The sequence below is a fragment of the Podarcis bocagei genome (genome assembly GCF_964188305.1).
Source record: "Podarcis bocagei genome assembly, chromosome: 13".
Classification (NCBI taxonomy): domain Eukaryota; kingdom Metazoa; phylum Chordata; class Lepidosauria; order Squamata; family Lacertidae; genus Podarcis; species Podarcis bocagei.
This window is the reverse complement of record NC_138138.1, coordinates 53,935,378-53,959,379: the sequence shown is the minus strand read 5'-3', so window position 1 is coordinate 53,959,379 and position 24,002 is coordinate 53,935,378. Positions and strand designations below refer to the sequence as shown.

At 48.5% G+C, this 24,002-nt stretch overlaps 1 protein-coding gene across 1 annotated transcript; it reads right to left on the bottom strand.

The window, feature by feature from the left end:
* Window positions 1-544: 544 nt before the first annotated feature.
* Window positions 545-20,961, bottom strand: ATP1B2 (ATPase Na+/K+ transporting subunit beta 2). The gene is made up of 7 exons (XM_081168168.1): window positions 20,637-20,961; window positions 12,230-12,358; window positions 10,422-10,526; window positions 8,102-8,304; window positions 6,959-7,015; window positions 3,972-4,070; window positions 545-2,622 (listed from the first exon to the last, which is right to left on the bottom strand). The coding sequence occupies exons 1-7, from the start codon at window positions 20,746-20,748 to the stop codon at window positions 2,458-2,460; spliced, it is 870 nt and encodes a 289-aa protein (XP_081024294.1). The 5' UTR covers window positions 20,749-20,961; the 3' UTR covers window positions 545-2,457.
* Between the last annotated feature and the right edge of the window lie 3,041 nt (window positions 20,962-24,002).

The following is a 24,002-nucleotide window of genomic DNA, read 5'->3' as shown; positions in this document are numbered from 1 at the left end:
CTAAAATAAGGAGCTGCGCATATGCTAATTTCTAAGGACAGGTGCACATTTAGGAAGAAAAGGCTGTGCTTTAATTAAAAGCGCAAAATGCATCTCGGCCTCATTGGGGGGGTTAATGCATTTTGGACCTGCAGAGTTTGCTGCCAGCTATGGATGGGCAACTTGGAAGGTGAGGCAAGGTGATGTTTGGCGGCTGGAGTGTCAAGGCTAGGACCCTGGAGAGACCCGAGTTCAAATCCTGCAACATACTTGGCCATAGAACTCATTCCATGACCTTGGGGGAACCAACTCACTACTTCTCCCAGCCGAACCGACCTCACGGGGCTGTTGTTAGGCTAAATGGAGAGGAAGGGAGGAATATGTGCACTTTGTGAGCTCCGTAAATGCAAAATAATAGCAAAAACTGAGAAAAAAAAGATAATTATCCTTTGCTCCAGGGAGGGGGGGGGAATGCTTCCCACAGTTCCACATCCTATCATGGCAAGCAACGTTCAGCGTATCTAAATGCACACTCAAAAACTCCGACCCCCAAAGGCAAGCAAAGTTTTTGAAGTTTTTATTTATTTATTTATTTATTTATTTCTCATTCTTTACAGTAAATCTGATACAGGCAATTAAATAATTCTGCAAATAAAAAGAAAGATAAAAACAAAAGAGTTAGAAAGCCAAAGAATTTTTAAGTTATGTCTTCCATTCATACACGTAATAATCGACTTTGATGCAAGCCTTAAAAGAGGTGAAAGGGGTGAAATTTAATAACTATTGAAAAAACAAGAAGCAAGGGAGGTTTTTTTTTAATTAAAAAAAAAGACCCATTGCCGAAAAATTAAAAGTTCGCTTTCGTTTTAAAACAACGCTTCTGTTCTTCCGACAAATTATTAAACGGGAAGTGAGAGATGAGGCAAGCGAGAATCTAAGAGAAAAAAAAAAAAACCTCCATCGGTTAATTAAAGTGACTAAAGAGGCATTATTGGGTTCAGTCAATATTTCCCCCTCAACTATGGCAGAACCAGTGGTTTTGTTTCGTTTTTTTTAATTTCTTTTCTATCATCATCTTAGTGCAATGTGTGCCACTATTATAACAGATTAAAACAACTGTACACTAAAGGACGAACAGGGTCAGAGTAGATCCTATTTAGAAGAGAGAGAGAGAGGGGGAATAAAAGAGGGATGGCGGGGTGAGACAATTAAGACTGACAAGCTTCGTTTTTCACAGCCGCCGCGACCGTTTCCTCAGAACAGCCGCCATGCCCAAAAAAAGCCTTTTGTCTGCCATTTTTAAAAAAAGAGCTGCTTGCAAGTCAAGAGAGAGATGGCAAGCTATTGCCACACAGAAGTCAAAAGTAGTTAAAGGGGGGGGGGGACGGGGACGCTTCAACCCCTGAAGCCGTTTTGGACGGTTGCCACAGATTCTGCGCTTTCTAAAACCGGGAAGAAGGGTTTACTGATTTACTGAGAGGACCGGCCAGCAGCAAAATGGCTGCCGTCCAAAAACAGAGCGGCGGCCATTTTGTCCATCATGCAGAACTGTGAGAAAGTGCAGCCATTTCGCTCGGTGGCCAAGATTCTGAGGGAATAATTGGGTTTAATCCTTCCTCAAGTGTATTTAGAGAGTGCAGCAACACACACCCTCAAAAAAACCCCACGTTTAACGCATATTTTGACGTTCTTCCGCGCAGTCACGGCAGCCGGAAGCTTCCGGAGCGGCCGAGACAAAATGGCTTCCCAACGGTCAACAGTCGGAGGCCCCAAACCGCAGCAATTCCCCCCAAATTAGGAACCAAAATGGCCCCCCGCTAACCCCCATTGGGCCAAGGAGCCCCCCGTAGCCATTTTAATAACAAGGGTTTCGTGGCAGGAGCGAAACTGGTAGAAAAGATGGCGAGGGGTGAGAGGAGAGGGAAGGAAAAGAGCTCTGGAAAAGGATGAAAATACGGAGGACTCAGCAGTACCTTAATTTTTAATATATATAAAAAATATCTATATACATTTATTATTATATTAGGAAATATCTCCGGGATGGGAAAGGGGTGGTGGTGGTGGGGACATTCGTGGGACCTGGGCTTGGGGGGGATCACAGCCTCTGAGCTCCCCACATATGTGGGGCGAGAAGGGGGAGAAAAAATGTCGTTAGAACGAGCCAAAGCAGCATTCCCAAATATTTCGAGAGAGGTAAAGGGGGCAAATGCGGGCCAGAGGAAGGGGTGCAGGTGGAAGAAGCAAAGCCATCAATTTCGGGGTTCGGAGATTGTCTAACAGCAACGGTTAAGGATGTGCAGAAGTGGGGTGTCCCCCTTGCACCCCACAACCGCCTTGCTCTTCCTTCAACATCAATGCGCCACCCTCTTCTGAGCATGGAAGAAAAAAGTTAGCTTTCTTTTCTTTTTTAGGGTGCTGGGGTGCAAGGGGATGGGACAGAGGGGAGGACGGACCGAGGATTTATTTGGGGGGGGGCTATCATTCTTTGTTGACCCGGATCTTGAAAGCCACGCGGCCGGCAAACTTGTCCCGCTCGTCGTTCGTGTTGACATTGGCGGCGTTGACCCTGCACTCGATGTGGTGGTCGTAGTTGAACGTGAGGTTGAGGAATTTGACGGCCACGACGGGCTGCGTGTAGTTTACCTGCAGAATTGGGGGAGACCGAGGGGCAAAAATCAGCCGGGGAACCAACCCACGGATCTCTTCTCGCATCCCCCCAAATCTCTCGCTCTTCCTCCAAAAACACTAACGCAGCTTTTGCGCTCGGATTAAAGCGGCAGCCCGAAATGTCCTTGCAAAAGTTAAGAGGTCCGACTCGCGAGCGGCTTCCAAATCCTAGCTTGCTAAACCACAAACTGATTTTAAAAAAAAACTGAATTCATCTTGATTTTTATTTCTTGCCTAGCTGCTAAATACTGGAGAGACTGGTCAGCAAACTGGAGAGACTGGTCAGCAAACTTTTTCAGCAGGGGGTCGGTCCACTGTCCCTCAGACCTTGTGGGGGCCAGACTATATTTTGAAAAAAAATATGAAAGAATTCCTATGCCCCACAAATAAGCCAGGGATGCGTTTCAAATAAAAGGACACATTTTACTCATGTAAAAACACGCTGATTCCCGGACCGTGCATTGAGAAGGCGATTGGGCCAGATAGTTTGCCTACCCATGCTTTAGCACTTTAAATTTGCTCTCATTTCATTTTTAATCTGTGCATAGCCTTTCTGTACCGCTATCTACAAAGCGGTTTATGAGCCACAGGAACGGCAAAATATACAAGGGAAATCACACATCCCGCATCAACGGGAGCGGGAGCAATCGGGTCAAAATGGTATGCAGGACTATACAAATAAATAATGTGATATGCGACAGTCCCTCTGAAATATAATATTGCAAGCGGATCGTTGAATATGATGGCCAAATACTTGGAGAGCTTCCTCCTATTTTGGGATTTAATGCTTTTCCACTTTCTACTTTGGAACAATAAATGTTTAGTCCAAGCCTGCCACCTTTGTCCTCCCACCCAATCTTTGTACATCCCTTTAGCCAAAGATGGCGGGACGCGGGTGGCGCTGTGGTCTAAACCACAGAGCCTAGGGCTTGCCAATTGGAAGGTTGGCAGTTCGAAGCCCTCGACGGGGTGAGCTCCTTTTGCTCGGTCCCTGCTCCTGCCAACCTAGCAGTTCGAAAGCACACCAGTGCATGTAGATAAATAGGTACCGCTTCAGCGGGAAGGTAAACAGCGTTTCCGTGCACTGCTCTGGTTTCATCAGAAGCGGCTTAGTCCTGCTGGCCACATGACCTGGAAAAACTGTCTGCGGACAAACGCCAGCTCCCTCGGCCAGTAAAGCGCGATGAACGCCGCAACCCCAGAGTCGTTCGTGCCTGGACTTAACTGTCAGGGGTCCTTTACCTTTAGCAAAAGATGGCCCCAAGAAACACACTTTTGGGTTGAAGAGGAGGAAAGAAAAGGCTTGGGAAGTGTGCAATACTTACATGGATTTTTTTGCCGTAGTAAGGAAAGTACATTAGGTCAATGTTTCCATTGGGAGGGAACATTGCTATCTCCCCCAGTTTCTGGGCATCCTCCTCTTTCTGTGGGAGGAGAAAAGACGGGTGTCAAAATATATTTTATCCCTCCCCCCCCTCCCTGACATGCGGCTAGCAACATGCCACCCCCATTCACCTTAATGCTCACTATTCCAAACTCACTTTCACTAACTGTGATATCTCCCTTTCCTATTGGCTGGCTACGCCAGTGGTCATTCTGCCCCCCACTCCCGGTCCTCGCTCGCTGCCTCATTCAACTCTTCTGCCATCCGCTATGTGCATTCAATTATCAAAAATCTCCCCTCCCACTAAGACACAGCCTCCAAGGCCGCCACCCCCTGCCCCCACTTTTCCCAAACCACATCCAGCGTTGTCCTTACTATGAGATCTTCCTTAGGGTTTTTTTTCTTCTGAAGACAGAAACGTAGAAGAAGAAGACAGAGTGAACGCGTGGAGAGACAAAGAAGAAAATAAAGTGAACAAAGGAAAGGCTAAATGAACAGAGGAGGGAGACAGCCATTTTTACAAAAAACGTAAGAGGAACAAAGAAAACCAAGGGCTATCAAGACTGTATTTTACACGACTGTGATCCTTTTCTTACACTATCTCTGTACAGTCATACCTCATGTTACGTTCTTTCAGGTTATGTCCCGCGGCGACCCGGAAGTACCGGAAAGGGTTACTTCTGGGTTTCGCCGCTCGCGCATGTGCACAAGCGCTAAATCGCGCATGCGCACGAGCACCAAATCACGCCGCGCACCTGTGTAGATACGGTGCTTCAGGTTGCGCTCTTTTCATGTTGTGAACGGGCCTCCGGAACGGATCCCGTTCTCAACCGGAGGTACCACTATATTACCTTACGATGACGGGACAACTTCAAGTATTGTTAGGGAAGCGGGGAGGGGAGTAAGAGGGAAATCAAATGATATTGTTGGTGTAATTTTTTTCTCTTTTTGAAAAAGCAGCAAAACGGGGGGGGGGGGTTTAGAAAAAACACTGTGATCTAGCACCACCCGGAAATCTGAATTGTACACTCAAACCCAAGACATCTGGAAGCTCCAGCTTTCATAAATTCAACAAGAGGCTGTGAAGATGAACCTGAATGCAAATCTGGTGACAAATCTCAGAAGCTGGGCGCTTGGGGCTGAGCCATGATTTGACAGGGAAAAGGAACCCGGACTACCTCTCCGCCTCTTCCTCGTATTGCAAAAACAAGGAAATCGTTTGACATTGCTTAACATGAAGGCGCGGCAAATTTCAACATCCCTTGGCGCAAGAGTTTGAACTGGTTTTTCAGAAGGGTATGCGCTGCCTCGATTACTCACAAAGGGAAAAACTACTGCAGGAGGCAAGAGGTAAAGGAAGTAAAGTGGGAGAGCATCTACTTTGCATACAAAAAGTCCCGAATTCGATTTCCGACAGGATCTGAAGGTAAAGCTGGGGGAAAGGCCCTTTTCTGAAATCTCAGGGGGGCCACTGCCAGCACTGAACCAGATGGACTCATGCTCAAGAACTTAACAAGGCAGTTCTCCATGTTCTTAACTTCATGACAAGCAGTATTTAAATGCATCGTCAAAGCTGTTAAATATCGCTTGGTTGGTTTTTTTGAGCCATCCCTTGTTAGGCTAGCTATCCAGATGTCTATCGGGATACCAAATGATGGAACCGACCTGGAGAAATGTTTACATGTGATTTTGTGACCCCTATATAGCAATGCTCAATGAATTTAGAGGCTAACAAATCCAACATTTTTAAATAACCCCCCAGCCCTAAGAAACTAGAGCAGCTGGGGGAGCCCAGTCGCATGGGCAGGGCACAAGAAATTATTATGATTACAAATTTTTTTTAGTATTATTCTTTCACAGGAGGCTGTGAAGTGTCCTTGGAGAAATTTCCAAAAAATATCCCAGCCAATATGGATTTACCCCTGCTAAATATAAAAAAGGGGGCACCCCCAACATTATTCTGCAATATTCATAGCTACTGCCAGGGGAGAATGTCTCCCCTTTTGATATTAATACTTTTGTGGGATATTCACATTGCAACGAAGAGGTTCGAGTTGGGGGATAGAAGACAAAATTGCAGGAACAAGCCTGTGGCCCATCTAGTCCATTATCCTGTTCTCACAGTGGCCACCTAGATGCCCATTAGGGGATGCCTGGAAGCAGGATTCGAACGCAAGATCCTCCCCTCCACATTTTCCAGCAACTGGTATTCAGAAGCAACCCTGCCTCCGATTGTGATGGGAGAACATCGCCACCTTGGCTGGGAGCCACCCATAGACCTCTCCTCCTCCAGGAATCTGCCTGATCCTCTTTGAAAGCCATCCAATTTTGCGGCCATCCCAGCGCCTCCGGTGGGAGGGAGTTCCACAGGTTAACTCTGCTCTGCATAAAGAAGTTCTTCCTTTGACCCAGCCTGAAACTTCCAACGAGGTATTGCGGGACAGGAAGGTTTGGAGCGACTTCTTCCAAGCACAAAAGTGTTTTGGGCAAGAGGAGGCGAGTGGGAATCTAGCCGGGAATGCGGACTGCTGGGTTCTTCCAAAGGGCAAGGCTACTTTTGCGGGCCAGAGGCGATCGGCCCCCGATATGGGTTCTCTACCCCTATATCCCAAAGCGTTGCAGGAAGAGCAGGGAGCAAAAGCTGTCGGGGTTCTAGGATCTGCTAAAGGTCATCTGCCTAAACGGTTCTAGATTCATCTTCTAATGCTTTGGCAAGACCTTACCTCGTGCTTAGACCGGGGTCTCTGAATGCACAGAATAATAATATTTTTTTTGGAAAGAGACAAAGAGGAGGAGGAGGAGGAGAGGGGAAAGTGGAGCGTTAATGAAATGGAATGAAAAAGAACAAGAAAGAAAAAATGAAGGAAGAAGAGAAGGAGGAGAGAGAGACAAAAACCAGCAGAGCAGTGGCAGATCAGAGGCTTTTACCTTTGACAGGCAAGAGACGTTGATGGGCTTGCCGTCTCCCGCGTAGAACTTGATGACCTGCCGAGAGACAATTTGGGGGGGGGGGAAAGGGTTCAGGACTCAGGATAAGTGGCTCTCACTCTGCCCTCCCCGCCCCACAAAAAATTAACTGAGCTGAGCAGGGGGGGAAACGACACCACCATCTGCAAAAAGACGGGGTGGAATTGGCCCCACTCTGGGAAAGGCTGATGATTCTGCTTTCAAAACACCAGCCTTCACCGACTTGGTGCCGTCCGGTGGTTCCGCGCTACAACTCCCATGGGAGTTATAGTTCGAAACCACCGGGTTGGCGAAGGCTGCAATTCAACAGAATCGGGAACAGAACTCCTCCCATCTCTGTAGAAGGAAAGGTTAGGCAGCCTGAGGTTTTTCTGTCCTCCTGCGACCTATCCTCCTAATCCTCGGATGTGGGGATGGAGGGCTCGCAATTCTCAAATCTTGCCTGGGGTGCCCCCTTCCGAGGGAGTCCGTTCCACTGTCTCCCAAATATTTAGTTTCTTGCCGTTTGGATCCATCGGTTCAGGCCTGTCCGCGGGGAGCAGGAGGAAATAATGAAAAACTCTAGTCTTTTATTGCGTTTTTAATCTTCTGCTGGGAGCTGCCCAGAGTGGCTGGGGAGGCCTGACCAGATCGGCGGGGTATAGGTAAAAAATTATTATAAGGTAAAGGTAAAGGGACCCCTGACCATTAGGTCCAGTCGTGACCGACTCTGGGGTTGTGGCGCTCATCTCGCTTTATTGGCCGAGGGAGCCGGCGTACAGCTTCCGGGTCATGTGGCCAGCATGACAAAGCCACTTCTGGCAAACAAGAGCAGCGCACGGAAACACCATTTACCTTCCCGCCGGAGCGGTACCTATTGATCTACTTGCACTTTGATGTGCTTTTGAACTGCTAGGTGGGCAGGAGCAGGGACCGAGCAACGGGAGCTCAGTGCATCGCGGGGATTCAAACCGCCGACCTTCTGATCGGCAAGTCCTAGGCTCTGTGGTTTAACCCACAGCGCCACCCACGTCCCAATAAATTATTATAAACTGTTATTATTCCCTTCTGCAGACTGAACAGACCCTCAACTGACAAGAGAGGAGTCAGGGCTTCTTAGCCTACCCGGTTCATCTTGACGATGATACAGGGGCGTCCGTCCCGGTACCCATAAGTGGTGTCGTTGAGGCCCGAGCAGTCGCCCAGCATGGTGCGGTTGAACTGGCACGCCGTCTTTGGGTAATTCAACACTCCATTGTCCACCTGCTCATTGTACTGCCCCGGGATGCAGTCCCGGTTGCTGGCCACCTGCTTGGCGTTGTCATAAGCTAGAAGAGAAGGAGGAACCTTAAGAGTTCGAAAGGGAACCCCGGGGGTCATCTAGTCCAACCCCCGGCGACGCAGCAGGAGGAAAACGTAGCTCGGCGACAGAGCATCTCCTTGACCCAGTTCCCGGGGAGCTCCAGGGTAGGGAAAGACCCTTTTGATTATTTTCCCCCCCATGGTAAATCTTTATTAGTTTCAAATACAGATGATCATTTACAACGAAGGTAAATATAAAAGAGAGAAATACAGAAAGAAAAATCAAGGAAAAAGAAAGGGGGGGGGAGATAAAAGGAAAAATCCAAAAATTTATATCAAAGCATATCCGCCAAATAAAAACTTATGCTTAAAACTTCCAATCGTTCTCATTATACTGTTTATATAGCCATGGTTTTATGGCGCAGCTTTGCATAATATCCTTTTTCATATATTCCAAAGGGAAAGACCCTTTTGTGACTCCACAACAGACCATTCTGGCGCAACAGGTACTTTAAAAAAAACACCCTGTTTTGTTTATTTTTACATTTTATCTCACTTTTCCTCTAAGGAGCCCTGTTTTATGCTTTACAACAACCCTGTGAGGTTAGGCCAAGAGTTGAGCGGCAGGCCCAAGCTTCTTTTAAACCTCATATGCCCACAGCCGCCCAATCTTGGGAACTGTAGTTTGCCGATGGTGCTGGGAAATGTAGTTCTATCGGGGCAAACTACAGTTCCCAGAATTTTCATTTTATCAGCACAAAGGTAGGCCATTGTTGTTATTGTATTTATTTAATATTTCCCCAAACTCTCTTTTAAAAACACGTCCAAGACAGGGCCAGCTGCCTCCACATCTCCCCATGTAAAAAATGGGGAAAAGCGAATAAATAAAGGCTGGTTACAAAATATCACCGTACGCGGAATAAAACGAAATTTAAAAACCATCATGGGACAGATCAAAAACCCCAGGTTCAATCTTAATGAGGTTTGGTGGGGGCTATTTGTGGTGCAGAAACCGTGTCTTTGAAGCCGTTCTCCATCCACTAACAGGTGGGAATCGACAGTCCAGGTGTCTACTGAAGCACAGATCAAAAAGGGCTAAATAATGCTTGCAGCGCCAGCTCCAAAAAGCACACTGCGTTTTTATCGCGAGACCCTTTTCAAAAAGGAGAGCACACACACACACGTCTAAATTATGCAGCTATAATCCTGATAATGACCCTCCAGAGGAGGTTAGTATTATCCCTGCATTGCTCTGGCATACAGATCTAATGGAGAAAATGACACACAATTTGAGATTTCGTCAAGGGCTGCATCCTCCAGACACCTTTTAATAAGATTTGGCATTCTTTTATTAGATAAACAGAGGAACTGTCATTTCCAAGACATGCCTGGCAAATCTGGAACTGGACTTGATAATAAGATAGCCTTTTACTTGGGACTTTGCTGTTTTAAGCTACTTGCGAATGCACTTGTTCTATGCAGCTATTTTATGGTTTCGTTTCTCGTCTGAAAGCTGGAAAGCTGCTGGCAGTCAGTGTAGACAGCACTGGCCTAGATGGACACCATCTTGGAGTCTAGTTTCCTGCACTGCTCAGATCTTTGCAAATCCACTCTCTGCTCTGCCGCCTCTTCCCCACATAGCGTCAGGCAGACACCCCCGTCTCCAATTAACAATCTGCAAAGAATTCCGGTATATTTTAAATTACGTCTGATTTTATAAGAGTGGAAAGCCCCTTGGAGGAAACCGAAGGCAGGTAATTATATAGATCTATGCAACCTGGCTTAAAGGGCATTGTGGAGTTTCACCCAGCAAGGAGTTCCGCTGGTTAACGCGCCCAGCTCGTTTTTCACACCTGCCACCTCTAGGGGGCCTCAGATGCGCACGCTTGCCCCAGCCCCTCTGAAACTTGGGTCCCCAGGTGCTGTTGGACTACAACTCCCATCATCCATTCCTCCCAGGACCCTGGATGATGGAAGTTGTAGTCCAACAGCATCCGGCGACGAGAAAGGGAACATTGCAGAAGCTTGGGAAAAGGGGGCGTGCAGTCGTTCCTTCCCTAATTAAGTGGTTAATTAGCATCATTAGGCAGAAAGGCTGGGGAGGGGGGGAGAAAGGTGTTCCTCCTTCCCCCATTTTACTTACCCTCCAAAAACTTATTTAGCATCCTCACGTATTCCTCCCAGGATTCAGTCTGGCTCATGTTGTAAGTGATGTCCAGCGCGTCCGTCTTGGGGCGAATCATCACACCTGCGAGGCAGGGAGGGAGAAAAAGAGAAACGGTTGAGTTTCAGAGCTCCGCCTGCCCACACTCCTCCCTGAGGACCAGAAACTTGCCTGGTCTGCCCCGCAGAGGACCTTAAGGTCCATGAATAATCAGTTTAGAGGTCCCGAGCCCTAAGGAAGTCAAATTATCCTCCACCAGGGCGAGGGCCTTCTCAGTGATGGCTCCAACCTGGTGGAATGCTCTGTCCCATGAGACCAGGGCCCTGCAGGATTTAACCTCCTTCCGCCGGGCCTGTGAGACAGAGCTATTCCACCTGGCTTTCAACTTGAACTTAGCCTGATCTTTTATTCCCCTTCCTTCCCTCCCCCTCCCCTTTTTATGAAGATTACCCACAGCTAATTCTCCCCTGGTCTCCTCGCCGGCCCAAATAGGACTAACTTAGCCAGCTAGCCCTGGTGATCATCTAATGTTTATTGGATGGATTTCCCCCCTAAATTGATTTTTGAATTCTGAATTTATTGTTATTCATGTTTTATACTGTATTTTATGCTCTTTTTGTTGCATCAATTAAGTGTTTTAAATTTGTTGTTAGCCGCCCTGAGCCCGGTTTTCTGAACTGGGAAGGGTGGGGTATAAATAAATTATTATTATTATTATTATTATTAGATGGCCCCAGCAAGCCCCTCATCTGTGTCAAAGACCAGTGGGGAGCTCCTAATTTGAGCCAGTTTAGCAAGCAGCTGGGCATATCCACACTGGGTTTACACATTCCTGTACACGGCCAGGGCTTGCCCCAAAGGATCCTGGGGGTTGTAGTTTGTGAGTGTGCCAAGAATAGCCCATTTAACAGCTTCAACCTCCCCTCCCAGGGCTCCAGGCAAGAGGGAGCGACTTTCAAAACCAGCTTTTAATTCCAAAGTGTTAGCCTTCTTTTCTATTTTGGTGCTACCGTGGGGCGGGAGGGGGACATTTCCCCTGAGAACACCCACGTCTCTGAGCATGTACAGAGTTCAATGAACGGCCCTAGCCAGATTCTGCACATCTGGGCAGTTCCTAGTGCAAGCTGGCTGGCCATCTGCCAAGGGTGCTTAAGGTGAGATTCCTGCGTTGTGGGGGGTTAGACTAGATGACCACAGGGGTCCCTTCCAACTCTACGATTCTTCGAAGGCACTTCTTTAGACACCAGTGCCCCATGCAAAACCATTTAAACATGCCCCTCTCCACACAGCACCACTTATGTGAAAACCACATAGCTGTCAAGCGTCCCTTATTTGGCGGGACAGTCCCTTATCCCAGCGCCATGTCCCGCTGCTGTCCCTTATTGTTGATGTCCCTTAAATAAGCTACTGAAGGTAATGGGGCCCTTTCTATGTCCAGCTATCCTTTGTCAACAACAAATTGTTGCTGTTTTTTTGTGTTGAATATATGCTCTATGGTAATTTATGGACCTAATAGGTATCTAAAGCCATTTGCACGCAACAAAATATGTATTTTATCAAAGTAATTGTTGATCCCTTATTTTGGCTGCCGATCCCTTATTTTCGAGGCTGCTGGTCCCTTATTTTCAAATCTGTAAGTTGACAGCTATGGAAAACCACCCTTCAAGCAGAAAGCTAACACCTCAGGGAGAACGCCACGCTTTACCCCCCCTCCTTGTTGCGCCTGCTTTCCGCCTGCAGGGACTTTGCGCGCGATCTGCACGCAAGGTTGGAATCCAAGGCCTCACCTGGGATGGAGAGGCGGTCCTGGTATTTGGGGTTGAACTGGTCCACCGTCTGCAGCATAACCCACATCGTGAGGGTGAAGAGGGCCGTGAGGAAGCCGTAGAAGACGAAATAGAACAGTAGGATCAGAGCTGGAAGGGGCAGGGGAAAAAATAGATTAAATTGAGGAAAGAGTCAGGCAGTGAGGTCCAAAAACTGTAGCCATTGGAATTGACCCCCATTCTGTTTTCTTATTAGCCCCCACCTCATGCTCCCCCCTGCCAGAGGGGATGCTGTTCTTAGACAGGCCTGCAAATGAATATTGTAGAACAGCCTTTGCCAACCTTGTGCCCTCCAGGGCTATTGGGACTCACCAGCCTCCAGCCAAAACTGCCATTTTGGACAATGACAGTGTTAGAAACTCAGGTATATAAGCTAATCGCAAACCTTAAAGCTAGGTTTCGGTTGCCACAGCAAGTTAACTCAAGGAATATTTTTATTTATTATTATTATTATTATTATTATTATTATTATTTTATTATATTTCATTTCTATACTGCTTTATATTTTAAAGAACAAATCTCACAAAAATGTCACACAAAAACACACAAAAATGTCACATAACACAATCCAGATTAAAACAACTTCATATGAAGTCGACTATTTTTTCCCCTTGTTTCTTTCTTTTATCTTTTGTCTTTCTTTTCTAGTTTGCATTCTGGAAAACCGTGTAGATAAAATGTTTTTATGTATGGTTATGTATTGTTTCTTTCTTTTTTCCTATTCATTTTTTTGTAACATTTAATAAAATAAAATAGAAAAATCAACTTCAAGTGAAATATTTCAAATCCTCTCTAAAAGACATTTTGCAGTCGCCAGCCGGTCAGCCAGCGGTCGCAATTGGACCTGCAGCAGTCGCAAAATGCGCCTAGCTAATTTCTATCCCCAACTACGACTCCCACCAGCCCCCAGCTAAACAGGGCGGTTTCGGACTACAACTCCCATCCGCCGCAGCCAGCACACCTGTCTCACAGCCCAAAAGAAGCGCCGGGTTGACAAAGGCCCGCAAGAAAAAGAGCCTGCAAATTGCTACCGCCTTATGTCTGCCCTGCCTTTGAAACGCCTACGAAACCGTAACGTCTTTTGCCCATCCCGAAATTTTCCTCTGCAGCACCTGCCTGCCTCGCTAGGGCGTTGTGCCAATTTAATTAGATGATTGACGAAGCGAAGGAAACCCGAGATGCCCCCCCCCCCAGCACAGTCGCTAGATATCCCACGAGGTTCAGCAAGAGGGCAGCTGGGCTATCTATGGCAAGCAGGCTTTAGGGCCAGGGAATTAAAAGGGGGGGCCTGGACTGAACCCCAACCCCCCCCCCAAATCTTTGATACTCCTTTAGCATGTTTTAACACTCCTTTAGCGTGTTGCATGTTAAAGGGCCAGGGGTACAGCGTCTGCAAAAGGCCCCAAGATCAGCAAGAGATTCTTAATCTCAGGGTTGAGGATTCGAGCCCCATGTTGGACGAAAGACTTCTGCATGGAAGGGGATTTGGCTAGATGACCCTCAGGGATCCCAATTCTACGATAATCTCCCGGTCCGGCTAGGAGATACCCTCCCTGCCTGAAACTCCAAAAATGAATATCTTAATTTGGTTGCAAGTAGCCGATGGCAAAATGCGCCGGGCATGTTTCGAACGCTTCCCAGGCCCCATCCTCCGTTTCTAAATCCCAGATTCGAGTAAATACTGTATATTTTTCGTTGAAAAGTCCCAGCGCCGGCCAAAGCATATCTGCCCCTAATATCATCCCCTTCCTCTCCTCTACTGCTAGGCAAACCTACCTTCCTCAAACTCAGCCCACCAGATGTTTCTGGCCTACAACTCCCATGATCCCTAGCTAGCAGCACCAGTGGTCAGGGATGATGGGCATTGTAGTCTCAAAACATCTGGAGGGCTGAGGTTGAGGAAGCCTGTAGTACGGCCCCAGTTGCTCTCCGTCAGTGGTACCTTTCTGCTTAATGTAGATTATGAACCCATCTGTGTTTCCTTTAATTCACCCTCATTCTCCCTCCTGCTTCCCTGCACTTTCACCTCCCTAAATCCACAGATTCCCAGCTATTCGGTTTTTCAAATCTTCGGGATTCTTCCACTTTAGGGAGGAGAAAGTGTGGGGTGGCAGGAGTTGCGGGGGGAGAACCACTCAAATTCGAGGAGGCACAAGGAGTTCGCAATCTCACAGTGCATAGCTGAACTATGGAACTCAATGCCACAAGATGGCCAACAACTTGGGGGGGCGGGCTTCAAAAGGAGATTAGGCAAATGCATGGTGGAAGAGGGGAAATATTCATAATCAGTTGGAAGCCCCTGAAAAGTGCAAAAGGTGGTCAACTTTACAGCCACTCTGCTAATTTGTAGCATAAATCTTAGCTGCGAAGACTCAGAAGGCAAAAATACTGCTGACAACATGGTGGAACATTAAAGTAACCGGGTTGTTGTTGTTTTTTAATCCCCCTGGAGCCAATGATCAGGGGTTTTTTTTATTATTATTAACTTCCAAATGTTCCTTATCTCATTATTTAAGACAAGGAGAGTCTCCCAAAACAGTCAGCAAAGGAAAAAAGCCCAGAGTCCAGGCTGTGGGCTTGCAAAGTGAAGCCTTCGACCTGACATATAAAGCCAGGTGGGATCCAAGCTGTTCTCTAGACTCGCACGGGATTTACTCCAAGTTTACACCTAGGTCTCCTAAGACGTTGCAAGCCCAGCACAGGCCCCTTTGTGGAAATAAGCAGTTGCATTGATCCCAAAGATGACTCCAAGCTCAGGTCAGCGGAGCTCTCCATTTACTGTGTAATTTCCTGAAGTGGGTCGCTGTTGCCATTTCGCAGATTGGGGAACTGAGGCCAAGAGGAAGTGACTAGCTAGACACTCCACCCGGCGAGAGAATCTAACCCACAGGAATCCCAGATCTAGGTTGCAACACCTTCATTCAATGTAGGCCACGCAGCTGGAATAAGTAGGCTATCAGAAGGAACCATCAAGAGACACAATTCGGCACAAGTCAGAAAGTAAACAGAGTCTAGGAGGGACAGAAACATTGTGTGTTTGTGTGCAGGAGCCTCGAACTTGTGTACGAAAATATGGAGACAGTTAGGATAATATCAGAGCTGCCCAATGCTTTGTTTAAAATACATCCCCGTATGTTTGAAATTCGCCAGGCAATTCAAAGAAACAAACTCAACAAATCTCAGGGCAAATTCTTATCCAGCTGCCCCCCAGGAACCCACAGCACAACCTGCCCCCCAGCTGAGTGTTAAAATAAGCAACTCCTGGCAGCGGGGTCTAGGGGGTCACCCACGCACAAATCCTGCGGCGTTTTTTTCAACACAGAGAGACAAGACAGAGCAAAGCTCACATCCAGGGTGTTAGCCAATGCTTAAAAGTTACTCAAGAGCCAAGCCTGGAATTGGATATCCCATCACCTCCATAGGCACCAAGTAGTGCGGTGTAGTGGTTAGAGAGTCGGACTACACAAGAGCAGGGTTCAAATCCCCTCCCCACTCAGCCACCTTGGGCCAGTCACTGTCGTTCTGGGCCCAGCCTACCTGGCAGGGCTGTTGTGGAATTGAATGAGGATAGGGGGAAATCGATGAGCTCTCCGGAGGAAGGGGAAAAAAAGGAGAGTTGGGGTGCCAGTGCAATAAATAAGTAATAAACTGCATTTCTGAAGCACCCTCTCCAATGACACACAGAGAGAGACAGCAAAGCTGGAAAACCTGCAGCTTGCAAGACATTAACCCCAGAACCTCTGGGCCTTGCAAGGCCAAAGCTGAGCTGACAGACAGGAGATAATCCTGTTTGCTGTGTCTGGAGTTCCTGCTCTCTCTCCAAAACACACAGGCATTTATAACAAAAGAAATATGGGCATCCACAGAGGGGGAGGAAGGGGGCAGTCCCCCCGTCCCCCAAAAACACACACACAACCCCCAGATCCCCAGCCTTTTAATTTTTTTAAAAAATGCATTTATAACCTTTGTAGAACCCAGGATATAAGGCAGAACATGGAAGCCCCATTCCTGGCAGTTTTTGTGAGAAATGTGTCTGCTCCTCCTTTTGGCGTTTGGCTTTGCCTGCCGCCCAAAAAGCTCCCACCCCCTCAAAAAAAAATAAAAATATTTTATATTCCCACGAGCAGAAATGAGATTACAAAATTTAAAAAATGATGGGTTTCTTACTCCCTTGAAGAATCCACAGTCTCTTCCCCCGCCCTCTAAACAGCCCCTTTAAATTATCCAGGGTTTTTTTCAGGCAGCCCCCCAATGTAAAAGCTGCCCCCTTTTACCCCCTTCCTTCACGTTCTCTCTCTCTTTGCTACATTTAAGCACCTGCCTTGTCCTGTCTCCCCGCCCGGCCTCCCCATGCTTGGCCAAATCCTGCCAAATCCAGCCCCCACTACCCTTCTTCTCGTTCCAGAAACGTCCAGCCCTTCAGATCACGCCTCCTACCGTTCTCCCCCCCCCCCCCGAGTCCCTTTCACCCCAAAAAACTCCCACAACTAGACATCTCAGATTAAAACCCTGAGCACCCATCGCTTGTTATGTGGGTCTTTCCCTCCCTCACCCAATGCTGAAATATCAGGTCTCATTTCCACCCTAGACAAGACCCCATAACTCTTTCAGGTTCACCCATCCCTGCTCTTTTGCCTAAAGAGAACCCCAATTTTTGGGGTCCCCAATATTGACGGCCTGCATTCTGCACCAAAACCCATCTTCCTGGCTGCTGTTTCCTCCACTTCCTGGCACCAGTGGGTACCATTCCCCCCCCCCACAGACATGACATGGCATGGGGGGCATATCTGTGACCGATGAGCTTCCTGAACCCTCACCTTATTACGGAGATAACTGCTTCTCCCCCCTAAAATAAACCCCGCAAGTGAAGCTGGCATCCTTTCACCACCTGCTAAAATGCTTTTTTTCAAAGAAGTACTTTGGAATGGTGCGCCCCCCCCCCCTTAAGACTGCCTTTTGCCCCATGGAGAAATCGAGGCAGCGATGTCTCCTCCACCAACTGTATTAGACAGGGCGAAAGGCTGCGCCAACTCTCTCTTCTCCACACCGCTTGCCAACGTCTTCGCTCCGCAGCGCCAAAGGCAACTGAACCCCGAGCCGAGCCAAGATGGAAACCCCCCCCCCCTCCACAAAAAAGTGCTGTCAGATCTTGGCCTGGTTTCCTTGCTTCCCCCGCACGCCGGATCAGGATCAGCTACTGCAGTGGGGGTGAGGTGCCACCAGCTTTCTGCAGTGAAATACAAGCCAGGATCGTGGGGGGGGGGTGGTCTTGTTCCCCCAAAACCGCTTCGGGTCTCCAGAGAGCACAAAAGCAGAGAGTCGTAAATTGCAATCAAAGGGAAAGACCACCGTTTGATGGGGGGTGGAGGGGGGGAGGGGAACCAGATTATCAACGCAGCTTTGGTTCGCAATCAAAGGGGACAACCCCCCCCAAAAAAAAAAAATAAAACAGAGCAGGAAAAAGGCTGCTGTTGAAGCAGATGCTGCAATTTTCTGGCAAGGAAAACCACAAGAGATTTGAGTTTAGGAGAGTGGGAGACTTGTGGGATTTGACAAAAGCAGGGAGGGAGGGAGGGGGGCAGATTTGTGGGGAGGGGGGACTGCAAGGAGGGGGCCAGAGCCTGACAGAGAGGTTGCAAGCTTTGGGGAAAGGAATTTTCCCACAGGCAAACAAGGTTTCCAAGGGAGAAGGAGAGCTTGCCAGGTTCCTCAGGAGTTGCAATGCGACAGACCCAAAGGTTGGACCTTCTGTCGAAGGGGGAAGGCAAGTCCTTCTCCAACCCCCCCACAACACCAAATTTTCTTCCCTCTCATCCTCCAGAAATTATTCAGGTTCCCCATTCCCAGTTTGAACCACCAGCTAGTTTCCCAGCCATCTACATATTGTTGAAATCCACACACCCCAAAAAGGCGACTTGGGGATGCCAGCAAGGTGGGTAAAATTGGGGGGGGGGGGAAATCAAGAGGTATACAGACTTTGGGGGGGGGGTAGAAAGTCTGGAAAGGGGAGAATTCAAGAATCTGCACTGGGAGATCTAGAAAGGCCAGGCCACATTTACAAGGGTGGTTTGAAGAAGGAATCTCATGTCAGCTTGCTGGGGGGGCAGGGAGATAGAGAGATCTATAAATCAACTGTCTCGCAGATCAAGGGGATCACCATTGGAAGGGAGGGTTCATTGCAGATCTAGGTACGCATCTAGTTTTTATGGAGGGGGGGCGCAACACAGAGAGGATGGGAAGCAAGGAAAGGTTTGCCAGCAAACCAACATTTTGCCAAGGTGGGGGCATTTTAATCAACGTTTTGCAAGCCTGATTATTTTTCAAAGCAGGACAAAGCGACAAAGGCTGTGGCGAAGCCCCCTCCTCTCTGGTGCCAGGAGACTGGGGGGGGGACGAGCTTGTTGACAGACTGGGCAGGCGGTGGGGGGGGGAGAGAGGGGGCCTCGCAAGCCAACTCCACAGAAGGAAAATAATGACCTACTTTTCCTGCTGCTCTGGCCTCTGCTGTTGCCTACAACACCCTTCTTCCCTGCATCAATCAATATTAAAAATTGGGGGGGGGGGAGGAGAGAGCCCACCGTCAACCCCCCCAAAAAAACAAGAGCGTCAGGAAACAGAAAGCCCCATACAATCTCTGCCCTTTTGGGGGGGACACAGGACCTGATCGCTGGGACTATAAGGCCCCCCCACAAATATATATATTTTTCAGGCCTATTCCACTCTGTCATTACTGCCACATTTCCCACACACATTTAATATTGCCTCTCATCCTCGGCAAATGATCGCCCCCCCCCAATCTTCAGGGATGCAGTGACTCCCTAGGCTCCCCACTTCTTCCCCCCCCACCCCAAACACAGCAAATGCTCCCCCCAATTTTTTTCTTCGAAGCATATAATGATTTTGTTTCCTGGGGAGCCTCCACGCTCTGATCTGTTCCCCTTTCAAACTGGGGTCTTTTAGCTCTGTCAAATACACACACACACACACATCCCCCCCCAATCTGCTTTCTCCAAGGGGTGCTTTTCCCCCTCCCGATTCGCAAAGACCGCAGCAAGATCTCCAAAATTAATTCTCTTCTGCAACTGCATTCATGACCCGTGCATGTCTAATAGTCTCGTATCTCTCCATTTTGTAGGTTATGTTTGTGTGTGTGTGTTGTTGTTTTTTTTTTGGGGGGGGGTTGAGGTCAATCTTTGACCAATGAACCAGATACACCCCCCTCCCCTGTTTATCAACCTGCCTTCTAGAACATTGCAAAGGCAAGATCCTCTCCCCTTTCCATACTACCCCACAAATGCAGAACAGGCTCCCAGGGGAAATCCAGTTTTATCCATCTTCAAATTTCACTTCATGGCCTGGGTGGCAATGGGTGTTTTTTTTTGGGGGGGGGTTGCTTTGCCCAGGGTGTAAATAACCCAATGTGGTTTTTTTCCCCTTTCCTTTTTGGGGTACAGCCTTGGCTGCTATTCAAGGACTTAAATCATCTCACCCACCCACGCTCCTTCAAATTCAAAAATTGAGAATTATTTTAGAAGTGGGGCCCGGTTTGAATTCCAGTTTCCCTGCTGTTCTTCCACCCAAAACACTAATCTATAACATATATAGATTTTTATTTTATTTCTTTAACATAGACGCCTAATAACCCCCTACTGAAATTTCCCATAAGGGCCCTTTCCATTTTAACCACCCTCCCCAAACAAAATCCACATGAAACCCAATTTCCCCCTTGCATTTCCTATCTTCCTCAAGGTCTGCAGTTTCCCTTTGGGGGGGGGCACCCCAGCAGTCCGCCATATCTGCATGCCCCCCCTTCCAGAATCGCATCACCCATCACAACCCCCTCCTTTTTTTCCTAGACCCCCCACCAAAGCACTCTGAGATCTGTTAGAGAAATTTCCCATTCTCCCCCCTCCAGAAAGACCGCCCCCATCACAAAACTCCCCCTTACATAACACTCCCCAAAGCACCCCCCTTTCAAAAACCAAGGTTAGAAAATCTCATGGGCGATGCCCCCTTTTATTTTATTTTATTATTAAAGAAATAAAATAAGGGGGAGACATGAGAATATTCAGAATCTCCTTTCCAAGGAGGGGGACCCCGATTTCCAGCCAAAGCTTTTCAGGTCCCCCCTCCCTAAAATAATCCCTTTCGTGGCCCTGTTCTCTGTCCCCCCCCCATCTCCACTAATCTCCCCCTTTAAATAATCTCCCTTGGCTAGGAGTCCTTGAACTATCTTGTCATTAAATCCTGCCCTGGGGAAGGAGGAGGCGGCGGAGCAGGAGGGCAGCCTCAAGATGCGGGATCTGCCCCCCCCCAGTCCCTGCCTGCGTGCGCCCCCCAAAAAAAATCCCAGACAAGACAGGCTCACCCCAGCTGCTCCCGGTGCGCCCCATAAACTGATGCGTGCGCGGGTTCCAAATAAATTCCTTCCACTCCGTCATCACTTGCCCGCAGGTCTTCTTCTCCTTCTCGACGGCCATGGTGGCTTCAAAGTGGGGGGGGGGTCAGATCCTGCCAAGGGGAGGGGAGCAAATAGGGGGCTGGGTCTTCAGAGGTCTCCCCCCAAAACAAGGATGCCCAGGGAGAAGGAAGCAGGAGAGAGAGAGAGAGAGATGCAGGCGCAAAAACTAAGCTCTTTGCAAGGATGCTCTGAGCGTCTCCTCCTCTGGTGCAAAGGGAAAGAGGCTGGAGGAGAGGGAGGGCTCCTATTTATTGCCCTCGCCCCGCCCCCTCCTGCCCTCGCCCCGCCCCCTGCTCATGCATATGCACGCGCGACGCCTCCGCCCCCTTTTCCCCATTCAGGATTTTCCCATCGGGGCTGGGCGGTTTTCTTGAAAGAGATCTTGGGCTGCGCCCCATTTGGAGAGGGAAGGGTGTTTGGGGAGGGGGGAAGGGGGAGAGGAGTTGCCCCCATCAAGTTTCTCAGGTCTGCTAGGTTTGGGTCAACCCCCAGTTAGAGAGGGGTGGGTGGGAAAATGCGCTTTTTTTTATTTGCATTGCGTGGAATTTGCTGCCTTTGCATTGCATGGAGTTTGTTGCCTTCGCCTGGGCACGGCATTACCTGCCACCCTTCGGAACTGCTGTTGGCAAACTCATTTCCACTTTCCCGTCTCCTTGTCTTATTATATACATTATTTAAAAATTATTAGTTTTTTTTAAACTTACCATTTTCAACAGCGATTAAACATATTCTTACATCTTATTCAATTTTTTCTGACTTCCTTCAGTCCTATCTGAAATTTTTCCCATCTAATCTCTTAGTACACATTTCTTATTTTCCTGTTACATTTAAAACTCATAACCAATATCTCTATTCTTTATCTACTTTATATATTCCTCCTTATCAAACTTCTTGTAGTCCTCCTAGCATAATTTGTTGGTTACAATTGCTCTTCAAATAATTCATATACTTCTTCCAATCTTCTGCAAATCTCTGGTCCCGCAGGTTTCGAATCCTTCCTGTCATTTTGCCCAATTCTGCACAGTCCATTAATTTCGTCTGCCGTTCTTCTTTCGTCGGAATTTCTTCTTCTTTCCATTTCTGGGCTAACAATACTCTTGCCGCAGTTGTTGCATATAAAAACAGTTTAACATCTTGCCTGCTTTGCCGTCTCCTTGTCATCCAGGGCAGGAGCCTGTGGTACTCCCTGCCACATGATGTGCCGTAAAAAACAAAAAAGATTTCTCCTTTCTGCCCAGCAAACGCGCTTGGTCTCTGAGCCCTGAAGCAGATTGCAAATGCTTCGCCCTGCGCCACAAAGCAGGAACGTCGCTGACATTTTAATTGTTGCATTTATATCCCCCTGTCCTACATTCTTCTCCCCCTTCCTCATTTAGTCCCCGCAACAACCCTGTGAGGCAGGTCAGGCTGAGAGGAGCCATAACCAGCTCAAGGTCACCCAGAGAGGTTTGTGTCTGAGTAGGGGATTTGAACCCGTGTCTTTCCCAGGTCTGACACTCTAACCACTGCACCACACTGCTTTATATACCGCTTGGTTGTAAGGGTGGGGAAACCCCCAATAAAAGACAAAACAATGAAATTATCAATAAGAGACCATCGCCTAAAACTTTCCAAAATAATTAAAATAAGAATAAAAACAGGTTGAAACTCAGCTTTCTAAACATCTGGGTAGGCTTGTCCAGTGTTTTGAGCAGGCGTCGAAAAGAGTGTGTTGAAGGCGTCTTCCTGATAATCAATTGGCGGGGAGTTCCAAAGGGTAACTGTCAGGGGTTTAGGTGCAGAGGCACGGGCAAGGGAGGAAACAGAGAGCGAAGGGGAGGAGACAGAGGAAAGGATGAGTGATGACGACGACCCGAGATCTCCCAGTCTTTCCAGTGAATCAGAGGATTCACAGAAAGGAGCACCAGTGGCCAGGGCAAGGGGGGAGTCTAGGGAGGCACCCCAGGAAGATAGAGCCAGAGGAGACTCAGGGGGGAGCAGCTGGAAGTCGGGACCAGCGTCACCGCCAGGAAGCAGGGAAGAGGAAAGGAGCCAGGGGGGAAGCGCTGGCAGCTCACCACAGGAGGGAGGGCAGGAGTCAGGAGTGGCCACACCTCCATCGGGGAGCGAAGAAACGGTTAAGAGGAAAGTGGAAGGTTGGGCGCGCGCGCCAAGTTCAAATGCAGAGGAAGGCGGCGCAGTGAGCAGCCCCGAAAGGGAACCAGGTCCTAAAGCCCGGCGCAAGGAGGCAGAAGGGTCCGGGTCAGCGTCAGAAGAGTCCCGGAAGGAAGAAGCCCCGGGGGGTAGAGGGACCCAGAGGAGGACAGTCAGGAGGAAAAGGTGGAGCAAGGCTAGGATATTAAGTTGGTGCGCACGGGGCGGAGACTCAGACGGAGCCTCGCCGATCTAGCTAGTAGACGTAGAGTTGCAGACAGCAGCGGGAGAATGGAAACTGTAATTCAATAAAGACTTTTACTTAATGACCGCTGGCTAGCGTGATCCTCTGTGAGCTAGGATCTTGAAGCAGCTCTGACAGTAGGCTCCGTCCCTACATTGTGGGCATCTGCAGCCTCGAGGAGGGGAGAGAAACAGGCGCCCACTAGCGAGCTCACGAACGGCAGGAGACATGACGGCTGAGCAGCAGATAGAGGACCTCAGAAAAGCAGTGGCACAACTGAACGCCGAGGTTCTCGCATCCAGGAAGAGAGAGGACGAGGCAGCTGCCGCCTGCAAGGATCTCCAGGTCAGGTTAGACGTACTGGCAAAGCAAACACCCCGGCAGGAGGGAATTGGGTTAGCGAGACGGACAGGCGGGCTACTCTCTCACTTCGATGGGAACCTGCAACAGTATCCCAACTTTAGAGCCGACGTACTGTGCGCACTGCAACTGTTGCATAAAGACTTTAGAGATGAACAGGAGAGAGTGGGGTTCATCATGTCCCATCTGCATGGGGAGGCGAAAGCGTGGTTGCGCAATTTATGGAGAGATAACGATCCGGCGCTCCAGAAGGCGGATGCCTTTATTAAAGCGATGGATGGGTGTTTCTTATCAAGTATTGACATTGATCTTGCACGGAAGGAGGTGCATGGGCTGAGACAAGGGAGGGCCAGCGTCAGACAGTATCATGCCCGCTTTTTCGCCTTGGTCAGCGCCCTGGAATGGGACAGAGATTCGGCTCCTGTAAGAGACCTCTTTTGGGAGGGACTGCACAACTCGATTAAAGATGAGATAGCGAGGGGGGAGAGACCCCGAACCACCCAGGAGGTCGTTCAGAGGGCACTGGCAGTGGGGGT